This window comes from Falco peregrinus, chromosome 10 (assembly GCF_023634155.1).
Source record: "Falco peregrinus isolate bFalPer1 chromosome 10, bFalPer1.pri, whole genome shotgun sequence".
Classification (NCBI taxonomy): domain Eukaryota; kingdom Metazoa; phylum Chordata; class Aves; order Falconiformes; family Falconidae; genus Falco; species Falco peregrinus.
The window spans coordinates 19,385,684-19,397,570 of NC_073730.1; the positions used below are offsets into that span (position 1 = coordinate 19,385,684).

Below are 11,887 nucleotides of genomic sequence, written 5' to 3' on the forward strand. Positions count from 1 at the left end.
TGTATAACAAAATACTTTATTTTAAGAATATCTTTAACCAAAACATTTACTGTCTTTGATGTCGCAAAGTGGAATTTATCTGCTGTTGTGCTATATTTATGGCAAATACTTGGTGATAACTGAATTACAGGCTTCTCTGACATTGCCATAGTTTCTCCTGCTAAACTGGAAGAAGGGGCACATCCTTGTGATGTTGGATTTAGCTACAAAATTAGGAAGAAAGATGCATCCTACTTGATCTGCTTCTGTAGAAAGTTTTAATGTTTGCAGTTTGTTTTTCTGTAGATAGATACTGTTCAGTATCGTTATCATTAGTTAGGAGTCCAAGATAATCCATAGTTCAATGCAGTTACATTTCTGGTCACCAGCAATTTGCAGATAACTGTCCCTTATAAGTGAAATTTTCTTCTGCTTGTGTCCATTTCTCGGCGCTGAAATTTAGAAGAAAAAAATATTTATCAGCAAATTTGTGCAACAGAATACAAACAAGGATGACCGCTCCAATTCATAGTAGGGTAGGCAGCGACATGTCACAGTTGCTGTGTAGTTGACTCTATAGTCAGCTTTTCAAGACTAACAAGGTTCAAGAGTTAGAGATTAGTGATTTAGAACTAAAGAACATGTAGCAGTTCTCTGTCTACTCAGAGTAGACTTAACTGTCTTTAAAACAAACAAGATTATCTTTTTCATGGACTACACCAAGAGTATTAGAATTTTCCTTCCGGTGTAGCTTGGATACTCACTACTAAGTTTTGCCAATCAACTGCAATTCCATGGTAAAAATGACTGGGAAAGTAATTCATCACTGCCTCAAGTAACATTCCTTTCATTCGAAACACTTCCATTTCTTTTCAAAATGAAACACATTGAAACATGTGCAGAGGTCAGTGTTACTTCCCATTCACTATTAAGAAGTGACATTTGCGTCAATAGCTTAATCATTTTTACATTATGATTCTTGCACAAAAATAGCTCTAGTCAAGTTTACTAGGCTTCCAAGAGTAGCTTATATCAAGGGAATATTTCTCACATTTGGTTATATCTGTATATGCTAAAGAAATTACATTCTGCAAATAAGTAGTCATGATATATTGATATTCATCATTCTTGCTATTTTTGACTTGCAATGTAGCAGAATGCTTCTGCTTTGCGTATTTCTTAAAATATACCTCTAAATATTTCAGTTAAACACTTCTGTATTGAGAACTGCATTTATACCACTTTTTAGGTGAAGATTTGCAGTTACATTTCATGTCAGATTTATTCTCCCTTCCCAAGCAGGGCTATTCTTATTAGACCTACCTTATGAATCCATTCATATTCTCCAAATTTGGAATCAAAGGTTCCTTTTTGAAGAGACCTCAGCTTTAATGTAAAACGCGGTCCAAGTTCTTGAATTCCCACTTTCTTTTCACTCTTGAAGATATATCTTGGGCAAGGAAAAAAAATAATTAGGAAGTAAGTTACAAAACCCCTCTCATTTGTAAGTTTTGTGGAAAATGTCACCTGTGGAATCTGAAAAAGATGTAGTCTCGCTGATTGTGAAATGTAGCTACTTGTCTTCCAATGAACTGAGGATCATGTGGGAAGAGAGCAGCAAACATGCGACCAATAGAATGGCCAAGTCGCGTTGTGAAATTATTCAGGATTACTTCGGGTACGTGTTCTGTGGGGTCTTTCCCTCTTCGCTGAAATGAAAGTAATAGGTAAAAATGCAAAAAATAGATCAAACGCAAAAGAATTTTAATACATTATCAAAGAAAGAGTTTGAAAAAGTAGAGGGAAGACAAGCAGAGCCAGTTTCTTTTAAACACAGTGATAACATGCTCGAATTATTTTTTCACAACTTAAGTTCATACACAAGTGAAGGAGCAGCTGGTAACATAAGGATCCTTGGTTCAACAACATAAACTGAAAAAGCACAAATAAATAATTTTACATTTCCTCTCTCCTGCACCAATTCCCACTCCTGGCAGCACCTGTTATAGCAAATAATGCAGTCTACCTGTCACAGGAGTCTTCTCTCTATACTAATACTAACTAAGAGCATAAGGGATTCTTCTTCAATAAAAACAGATTAAGTTTAAAAATTACTTATTTCATAAGAGAAAACAAAATCCATTTTACTACAGAAGAGGTAACAGGGCTGTAAGAATTAAGAAAAACTAGGTTTTATTCAAGACTAGGAACTATATCTATTGATATCTTTTATACTGCTGATTTTTATATACCCTGTTGCGTGTATGCTGTACATTGGGAATTCCCTACTGATGTAGGTTATCAACTGCTATTTATTGGCACGACTATAAAAATACTTGGCAGACAGTTAAATTCAGCAAATAACTATGAAAATGGAAATATGCTGCTTATGGAGGCAGAATATACTAGTCTTTGGCATCCTGTTAGCTTATGAAAAAAACACCTGTACACTATCAGCTGAATCATACAAAAATGCAACCAGTTTTGACAGTTCAAGTAGACTGAATGTATTTATCATACATCAACAGACTTACCCCTTGGGGGGAGGGGGTTAATAAATTTTGTTGGAGTCTCACCTTTATTTCTTTACGCAAACGGACACTACTCATTCTAAAATGAGCAGTTGGACCATCAGGCAGATGACTTAAAACCAGACCATCTGTTCACCAAGTTAAAAAAAAAAAAAAGCTGGTAAAATTCAACCTGTAATTCACAGAGCAACATCTTCTGTGAATTGCAATATTACATTAGCGTGTTACAGCCACAATCTATGCCCGATTTACAAAGTTTCATTATATTTTTGAACATACATTCATAAACTGGTTAACTAGTGTCCTGAAGTATGTCCACTAAATTTAGTTTCCATAGCTAACCTAAGTTATCTTCTATAGCTTTCTCAGTTATTAATTAGTAATATTTTATCTAGTCAGCAAAACTAAATGGGACTTCCTGGTCAGAAAAACTTGTTAATTAATCAAACCATTAAATTTACTGAAATAATAACAATGTTTACCCATATATTACAAACTAAAAAAAAAGCCAACGCTTTTTTCAATAATTCCAAGTTCCATTAGCCATCAGATATTCAAGTTGGCCCAGTGATTTTTAACTCTATAGTTACGCTGTAAGCTGCACAGTAAAGAGAAAAAATCCAGAATAAAGTAGATCTTTGATGCACACCACAGAATTACTTCCTTTCCCCAATAGGTCCAGAGCCAGTATATCTACTTTAATAAATACACAAAAGGATACTTGGTATTTTGCGATCTTCATTAATGACAATTAAATCCGTAAAGTCCCTTGCAATACACTGTGGAATAATTCTTTTCAAAGCCAGTCCTCTTCGATAGTAGACATGCGAGTTGGGTATAACAGTAGCCAACTGTTCACAGAATCTCACTGTTCTCTGCAAAACAGGTGAGTAAAATTACAGTTCAGTAAATACAGTGCCAAATTCAAGTATTAGGGGGATGGAGGGTTGCTCGTTCCAACTGCACTCCCTGATGATATATTACTTCCAGTACAACCAATGAAAAAAAACCCAAAACTATCTGCATTAAAGACTGCAGCACACCAGGGACTTTTTTGGTTTTTTTTTTTTTTTAAAAGGATTTTTTCCCCTCCCTCAATCATAGAAAAGCAGGAAAATTCTACAAGCATAACCTCCAGACTCATTAAGGACATTGGTTTACAAAAAGCTTGTAACATTTTAAACTATTACTTCAGGTACTAATGTCTGAGTTTCCAGGTAAACTGTTTGCTGTGTACTTTTTCCTATTTTTAAAACCACTTCTTTTATGGTTTTCACAAATGTTGGTCACCTCCCCAGTTAGGTAACACAATCATTTGCATACAAGAATATATGCATGAGGTTGGTTTTTGCTATGAAGGAAACAAACAGTGCTTGAGACACTAACAGATTACATACTTACACAAAGTTATTGACAGTTCACTAAATACAACAGCAGAAAAAAGCCATGTGAAAGCTATTATTTTCAGCTTTGATTTACCAATCATAATACGAAAACCTCGGTATCCTATAACCAGTTGACTGCTCAGAACTCTACAAGTAAAATATACGTACTCCGCGAGGCCTGTCTGATGTTGTAATAAGAATCTTGGGAACTGTCTGTCTGTTGAAGTATGGTGCAAATTCATCAGTTGCTTCATCAAAAGCAACCTGGAAGAACAGAAGTCTTGTTAATCTACCATATATGAAATAATTGAAGAACAAACGTTTAATCTGATCTAAATTCTGATAAAAATGGCTTGAGTAGGAAAAATTCCAATTCACAAGTTCTATCCTATAATTAATCATCACAAGACAGGTGGTTTCTACATTTTTAAGAATCTAGTGTGATGAACATTGGCAGATTTTACTATCAATAACAGTAATGCAAAAGGCAATTATCTAATGCAGATAATGAAAGGATGACATCACCTCTTTGTGAGTCCATCTCATGTAAAACATAATTCATCAATACCTTAACATAAGTGGTGAATGTTAAGTTTCACGAATCCATTTTATGTCCCTTCTTGGGGGGGGGGAAAAAAAGGGTTAACAACAGCATGTGTAGAAATTCAGCAGTTACCTCTTCATCATTGGGATCTACAGTTGTTTCGTCATACACTCTCTGATTTTCAATAGTCTTTGGTACGGCTTTTGGAGGTGCCTAAAATAAACAGATTTATAACATACAACACTCATGCAATTTTTAAGTATATTGAGAAATGTATTCATACTACCATGATACTGTGTATATTCCTTCACAGAACTGAAGTATTATTTATTTCAGGCTAGCTTTTAAAAAAGAAGTTACAATATCACCTTGATTAAAAGTATGCATGGGTATTGGGACACCAGAGAGCATCACATGGACAAGAAGCATCACTAGAAGAATGACACCACTTAATTTCAGTCCAATTAAGAAATGGGGTTCCAAAACAAAACAAGCAAACAAAAAAAAAAAAAAGAACAAAGAGGGGAACTATCTATCCACTTCTCTTCCATGGAATAAAGAAGCTACACTTTCAACAGCAACACAATTTAGCCTTGACATCTACAACCTAACAACTAATAGCCTATGTTTACCCTGCTGACTTACACTACTCTTGTGAGATTATGATAATAAAGGAACTCAGAACTGTCTTCAACTGTTAATGTGCTTTTGAAACAGTTCAGGAAAAGAAGGAAAATGTTTGTTCACAGCTAGGCTTGGAAACAAGCAGGCAACTGGTCTGGGCAAGGTTTGGTCAGATCCAATTGTCTGAATTTCTCAGAAATTACTCATCTGAGTATAAATCCCAATAACCTCAACACAGCACTTACATTGGACAGAGGACAGTTTTCAGGAAGGGCCTGCTTTTATGCCATTGTTAGCTTAAAACTCACGCTGCCCCGTTACGGCGTCATTTAACGCAGCACCCACAAGGTGTCTAAGCTCGGCGGCTCGACGCCGCTACACAACACCGTGCCGCTGAAGGCTCCCACGGCCAACGAGCACCCAGCCACTGCTCCACTTCACCGAGGTTTGCGGAGAAACCGCTTCACTCACGACACGGAAGGGCCCCCCGCCCAGGCTGCGCTGCAGCACCCCGGCAGGGCGGGCTCTCCCCGCTGCCGGCGGCGCCTCGGCCTCGCCACCGCACGGGGCCGCCGCACGCTGCCGCCGGGGCCCTTACTTTGTCTCCGAGGGCTTCTCGCTCCTTTCTCCGCTTCTTCTTGGCGGCCAGTTTCTCCTAGTGGGAAAGAGAGAGCCATCCGTTAGCTAGACCCGCCGCCCGGCCGGCCCCCGCACCCCCTCGCCTGCCGGTAGCGGCCGCCGCGGAGGGCCCTCCCCCACCTTCCTCTGCTGCTGCTTCCAGCGAAGGAACATGAAGTGCCGCCGCTGCTTGTTCTTGATCTCGGACACGCTGAAGGTAGGCGGGAAGAGAACCCGCTCTGGGGCCGGCGGCGCTCCATCCCCCGCCGCAGAGCCCACCGGGCCGCTGCCGCCACCGCCGCCGGCCATGCCGCCGCGCCAGGCAGGAGCTGACCCCTCACCCTTGACCTCCGGCCCCGCCTGCCGGGAGAGCGGGCGCTGCGCCTGCGCCGCCGGCACGGGCTCCTGCCGCGCATGGGCGGGGCCGGCGGCCGGGCGGGGCGGGGCGGGGCGGCCGGGGGGGGCGGGCCGGGGGGCGGGGCCGCGGGCCGGGGGGCGGGGCCGGGGGAGCGGGCTGGCGGGGCGGCTCCGCGCCTCGGGGCGGCTGCGGGGAGGCCGTTGGCAGCAAGCAGGCCTTGTGAGCCGAGTGCCGCAGCGCTCGGTGCGCCGAGAGGCGGCAGGGCCTTGGCGGCGGTGGTTGTATGGCGAGTCACGGAAGGGCCCAGCACCGTCCACCGCCGGCGCAGGGGCGCGGAGCCCGGCGCTGGCCGCGGCCGTGAGGGGTGCGCCCGGCGGGGCGACCGGCACAGCCTGTTGTGCGGTGCGGGGACCTGCGAAGTGGCTAAGCTACTTGCTCAGCAGGCTACAGACCTTCAGATAAGATGAGAGCGATACAGATTACCACCGTGTGTAACTTATAATCAGGGTTAACAGTACCCAAATGTGCAGCTTTGGACAAACATCACACGCCAATGGATTTACAGCAATGATAGTAACACCGTGACCCAGCAGTATTTTCCCATGTGCACGTTTCACATTCAGATACTTGCTCAGGGAGTTAGCTGTGGGGAGCACCTGCTTAAAAGGAACCATAGGGGTTTTTTGATGGTAATGTTCCTGAAAATCCCTTCCATTCCATTAAAGCCGGTCAAAACTTAGGTTAAGATGAAATGAGAACCCCTACAACCAATTAAAAGAGATGTAATTTCTGTAAAGCTAGAAATGAAGTTTTCTGTTCCTGAGCTGATTTGCTGGTTTAGACATATGCCAGCTTTGCTGCAGCATGAAGACTATACTCTGTTTCATAGAAATTGAGTACTCGGGGATTTTGGGGGGCCTGGGCTACATTTGAAGTATTTTTAATCTGAGACTGCAAAATGCTGAGCCTCAGTGGGACTGATTCATTCCATTTCTCCCAAAGATTGTCTCAAAGCTTGGAATATGTCTACTATTTTTATATACAAATACTATTTTGCATTCCTAAGTTTCTCTTCCTAGAAAAGTGAATAAAGAAATGTGTTAACATAAATGCATGAAAATAATGGAAAAAAATCTAGAAATAACCTGAGCTAGACAGTGTCTCAAACCAGCTTCTGTCCTATAAATGAATTGGACTCAGTAACACAACTTGCTTCACTGAGGTTATTTCTACTTAACACAGATGTAAATGAATGATCAAAGGCCTCATTATGCACAATCCTATATTTTTCTGGCCTCACTCCAATTTTTGTCATGAGAAAATATTTCAGCTACCCTGAGTGCCTTAAGGATAAGTAGTTTCCATGGTAATTAAAGTTTGGGGGATTTAGTTGAGAATATGTTAACCAAGGACTTTCTGTAACTTCATTTCACTAGCTGATTCAAACATCAGAGATTGCAAGTGTATCTCTAAAAGTCATTAGCAGAGATTTTCATCACTGCTGTTGGCAGAGCTAATAGGGAGTTCTAAGTTATTTGTAGTTCCAGTTTGCAACAGTGGTTTTGCTGGGATCATTGCAAACTGATGTGCAGCATAATTGTGTGAAGCTCACTGAATGCTTATGTGTGGAATTATCTTTCTCCCTCCCAGCAAGAGGGAGGACAACCTCCTAATATTACTCAAAGACTTTTCTTCCAAGGACTGACAGGAACAAAATAATGATGCACAATAATACAAGAACTTCCTAGGGCAGGGGAGGGGCAATAAAAAGACACCAGAAACACATTGTGGACTTGGTAAAAATAAGATCACTAACAAGGTACAATTATAACTTCAAGAGAAGGCCCAGCTAATAAATGCATGCATAGTATTAGTTGAATTTCTTTATAAAAAATACCAGGGTCTTTTGCTGATTTTAGCTATGAACTCTGTTCTGTGCAAATAATATTTTGACCAGGTTACTCTTTTTTTTTTTTTTACAGCTAATGTAGCATTGCTAGGAAACGTCTTTTGGAAGAAGCTGCTTGGTTAAAAAAACCAACAACAACAAAAACCCAAACAGAAAACACCAGTAGCTTTGATCTGCGTAAACCAACATGTAAGTTCTCCACTGGAGAGTGATGAATGAAGACATTTATTCCATGTCAGCACTAAGGAATTTTGGAGGAAACCTTTCTGTAAATTACCACTGGCCCAGCTGTGGTAGTGGAAGCATTATTTTGAGTGGTATCAATAGAGCATTGGGGTTTTTTGCTTTTCTGCCATTTTAAACAACTGAAAATTACTTTGTGATTAAGTGGAAAGGACAAAAATTCATCCGGGGAAAGGAAATTAAGTTCGAAAATATTTATGGAAGGAGACAAGAAAAGAGGAGAAGCTGCCTCTGGATTTAAGAATTTATTAGAAAGAGAATTCTTAGTTGGTTTGCTTTGGGTTTTTGGTTGGGTTTTTTTTAATATAATAACCAACATTTTCCTATTTTCCTGGTTTCTTTTTCTTAATTTCATTACCTGAAGGTAGAGAGGACATACTACTTGTCTTTTGTTACACTGAAAAAAAATGCCCCAGAAAATGCAGCGCTCCAAACCAAAGAAAGACAGATAAGCCTTACAGGCTTCTTTCTTTCTTCCTACAGAATACTGATTTTCCCTTGGAAAACCAAAAAAGCTGTTGTATGTGTTTTTAAAATGGATTCATTTTGACTGTAGTTACGTTGTCTTGTTAACATGGCAAAGCAATTCCCCTCAGAATCAGTGTGCCAGAATTCTTTGTGGTTGTTGTTAAAACGGATAACCACCAATCGGTAATATAGTCATGTAAAGATCACAAGATTCGTGAGCACAGTTTCTGTAAAGTAATGTCTGAGTTCTAAGGATTCTTGGTGTGTTAGTAGAGTAGAGGACAAGGGAAAACTGGCTGATTTTCCTCTAGGAGAAAAGCCCCCAATTTAAACACTTGGAGATAGTATTGTCATGGATCTAAAACTGGAGAGGAGAAGGGAAATCCAAGGCGCACGAGGTCACAACAGAACATGAGTAAGAAGTGAGGTGTCTCAAGTTTCCCTCAAGGCTTAGCTTTGTGCAGGTCCACACTGATGTCTCTCAAAACCTTCTGCAGGATCCCTAAGCCCTCTGAACTCTGCTGGCGGTGAAAAATATCTCCAAACTGTTGAAAGTTAGTGCTATATGCTGGCAGGCAAGCTAAGTCAGAGAAGCTCACACATTTAAGCAGCACAAGGCAATGTGGAGCAGAAATACAAGTTGGGGCCTTGCAGTATGGATGCATGCAGCTGCAGCAGGCATCCTTTGCTGAGCCGCCCAGGAGGGCTAACTGGCAGGAGCAGACTGCTGAACTGAGGCAAGTGTACTCTTCTTATTCTTGCATTCAAAGCTAGGTCTCCCATCCCTTCATGGCGCTGTGTAGATACCAAAGTTGTACCCCAAAGGTCTGGGTTTTTTTATGCCTGTAAGCACCTCAGCCTTGAGACTGCAGAGCAGTTAGTACAGCTTTGATCATGTCAGAACCTTACCAGGCCCTTCAAAATAAACATTCTTCACAGTCTTGCTTGCAGCCTCTCTCTGGTAGGCATTCTCAGGGACTGACAGCACTAACTGTGCAGTCCCTGTAGTTAGTGATAGTAGGTTTCCTTAACTGGTAGTTCAAAAGTTAAAGCACTCACATTTGATACAGAAGACAGGACTTTCCAGCTTCTGGAGATTGAGAATAACAGCTTCCCTTTCAATGGAACAATCAAGCCGCGAGCCTGCAGGTTTTTCAGAGGTGAGAACTGTCTTAATTCTTCCGACTGAAGCTAATGCTGTGTGCAGAATAAGATAAAGAAGATGCTGGACCAAATAGCTAGTGGCTGGGACACACTCTTCCTGAAAGTAACGACTGTTGGATTCCTGGCCTGGTCCCAATGCTTTCCCTGTAGTTTACTTTAAAGAATTACACAGCAAAGCAGAAACAAGCTGTAGAGACTCGATTGTAACCAGGTTCAGTCTTCAGGTGTGTGCCCTCATCACTGGGCTAAAGAGTCTGGTTCCTTTTACACTGCTGGCTGATGCTCTGTTGGGCTTTTTGCGCAGTGAAGAAAGGGTAACGTGGTCTCACCAGGGTGGAATATTCAGAGCGTGGCAGGAGACGCTCTGTGTGGCAGGGGAATCTGTGTTTGAGCCCACATCTCTTCAGCTGAGGAAAGAGTTGAACATGGGCCCACCACATTATGCTGTCATGTGAAAGATGGATATCTATACCATCACTTTTTGAGAGAAAGCCTGCATTGTGTTTTGTAGAGAGCCTAGGCCTGTGATGCTTGTTACATGTAACCGTACTAGGCCATCTGGGATCTCTGCTGCAGAAAAGCCTTTTTTTCATCCAGCTAGGTGTGAGCATGAAACAAATGCTAAACTGCTTAGCTCTTTCCAGGCTGTTCCCAGACTTGGGCATAGCCAGAGCTGTTTCTGCAGGGGAGCATTATGTAGGGGAGGAAGGTAAAATTACAAGGTGCCTATGCAGGAACTGCGTGGGTAGTTTTCAAGATCATCTGTTTGGGACTTCGAGGCTTGCATTCCTTAGTGGATCTTGTTTACAGTCTTTAATTTCAGTATTTCCAGTCACCTAGGGCAGTCTCTCTAATGGATAAAATGGGGATCATGCTTAATAAATTTGGATATTATTTAACATTTCAGGATGAACACTAGGTCTTACAATGTGCTCCCAATGCCCGTCCCCATTCCATAACTCAACACAAAATTTAATTATTTTCTTATGCTTTTCTGGTTTACTCTTCTTTACAGTATCTGAGCTGTGTGCAAACATTAAGGTGCTTATTGGAAAGAAGGTATTATGTCCATGGTACAGATGGGAAAATCAAACAAGTTTGTCCAAATTTATCAGATTTAGAATGCCCACTGTAAGACACCTGAAGATGGATAGTTTGAGAATTTAGCACCGTACATTCAAACCACAACTATGTTCAGTTAGGTTCACATGCTCAGGACCATTCTAGATATCAGATTCCAGGTATCTCAAGTTCAGCACCCTGCAAGTGAGTAATGCAGACTTAGTGTCTGTCCCTAAAAGGAAATTAACGTTTGTTATACTATGGGTGAATAAGGACACCAAACGAAATTTTCATAGTCAGTTTTCATTCTGTAATGCCTTCACTTTTGAGAGTTCCTTTACGGTCTTTGTTCAGGCTTTTGAGTAAGTTGTCCTAGGTTTAAGAAAGTAAACAATGGTAAAATAAAGCAAAGGCCCCTCCAAATAGCAGCTTTGCCTTCCAGACAAAGGGTGGTGTTGACAGCCATAGCCCCAAGAGGTATCATATCAGAACTTGCTGAAAGCGCACTCTGTTACCTTGGTCTTGGTCATTAATAAGGACATTAAGAGTTTTGGCCCCTGAACGTGTCCCTGAGAAACACCACCAGGAAGCGGCCACCCTTTTGGTGGACCTCGCACAGCTGATCAATACCCGTTGTACTCCACAGCACAGCTGGTTATCCATTCACCTTGTGGTACGTTTTTTCATTCCGTGTTTCACCGGTTGGACTGTAAGGGTGCCATGGGAGACCATGCTGAAGGCCTCCCTAAAGTCAAGGTAACCAGCACGCACTGCTCTTCCTCCTCTGCCGAGCCAGTCTTCTCATCAAAGGTTTACCCTTGGGAAAGCCACATTAAACCAGCTGTTCTCAGTCACCTTTGTGTCCTTCAGGTGCTTGGAAATGTCTTCCAGGAGTATTTGCTCCACAGTCAGCCTGGGGATGCAGGTGAGGCTGACAGACATGTGGTTCCCTGGCTCTTCCATTCTGCCCTTCTTGAAGTTGCAGCAGTTCAGCTTAGTGTA

The 11,887-nt window shown here is 41.8% G+C and overlaps 1 protein-coding gene across 1 annotated transcript; it reads right to left on the reverse strand.

Annotated features, from left to right (window-relative positions):
• Positions 1–6,049, reverse strand: RPF1 (ribosome production factor 1 homolog). Its single transcript, XM_055815280.1, has 9 exons — positions 5,823–6,049; positions 5,662–5,718; positions 4,572–4,652; positions 4,064–4,159; positions 3,232–3,385; positions 2,556–2,638; positions 1,507–1,688; positions 1,303–1,429; positions 1–431 (listed from the first exon to the last, which is right to left on the reverse strand). The coding sequence occupies exons 1-9, from the start codon at positions 5,988–5,990 to the stop codon at positions 390–392; spliced, it is 990 nt and encodes a 329-aa protein (XP_055671255.1). The 5' UTR covers positions 5,991–6,049; the 3' UTR covers positions 1–389.
• Positions 6,050–11,887: the final 5,838 nt, after the last annotated feature.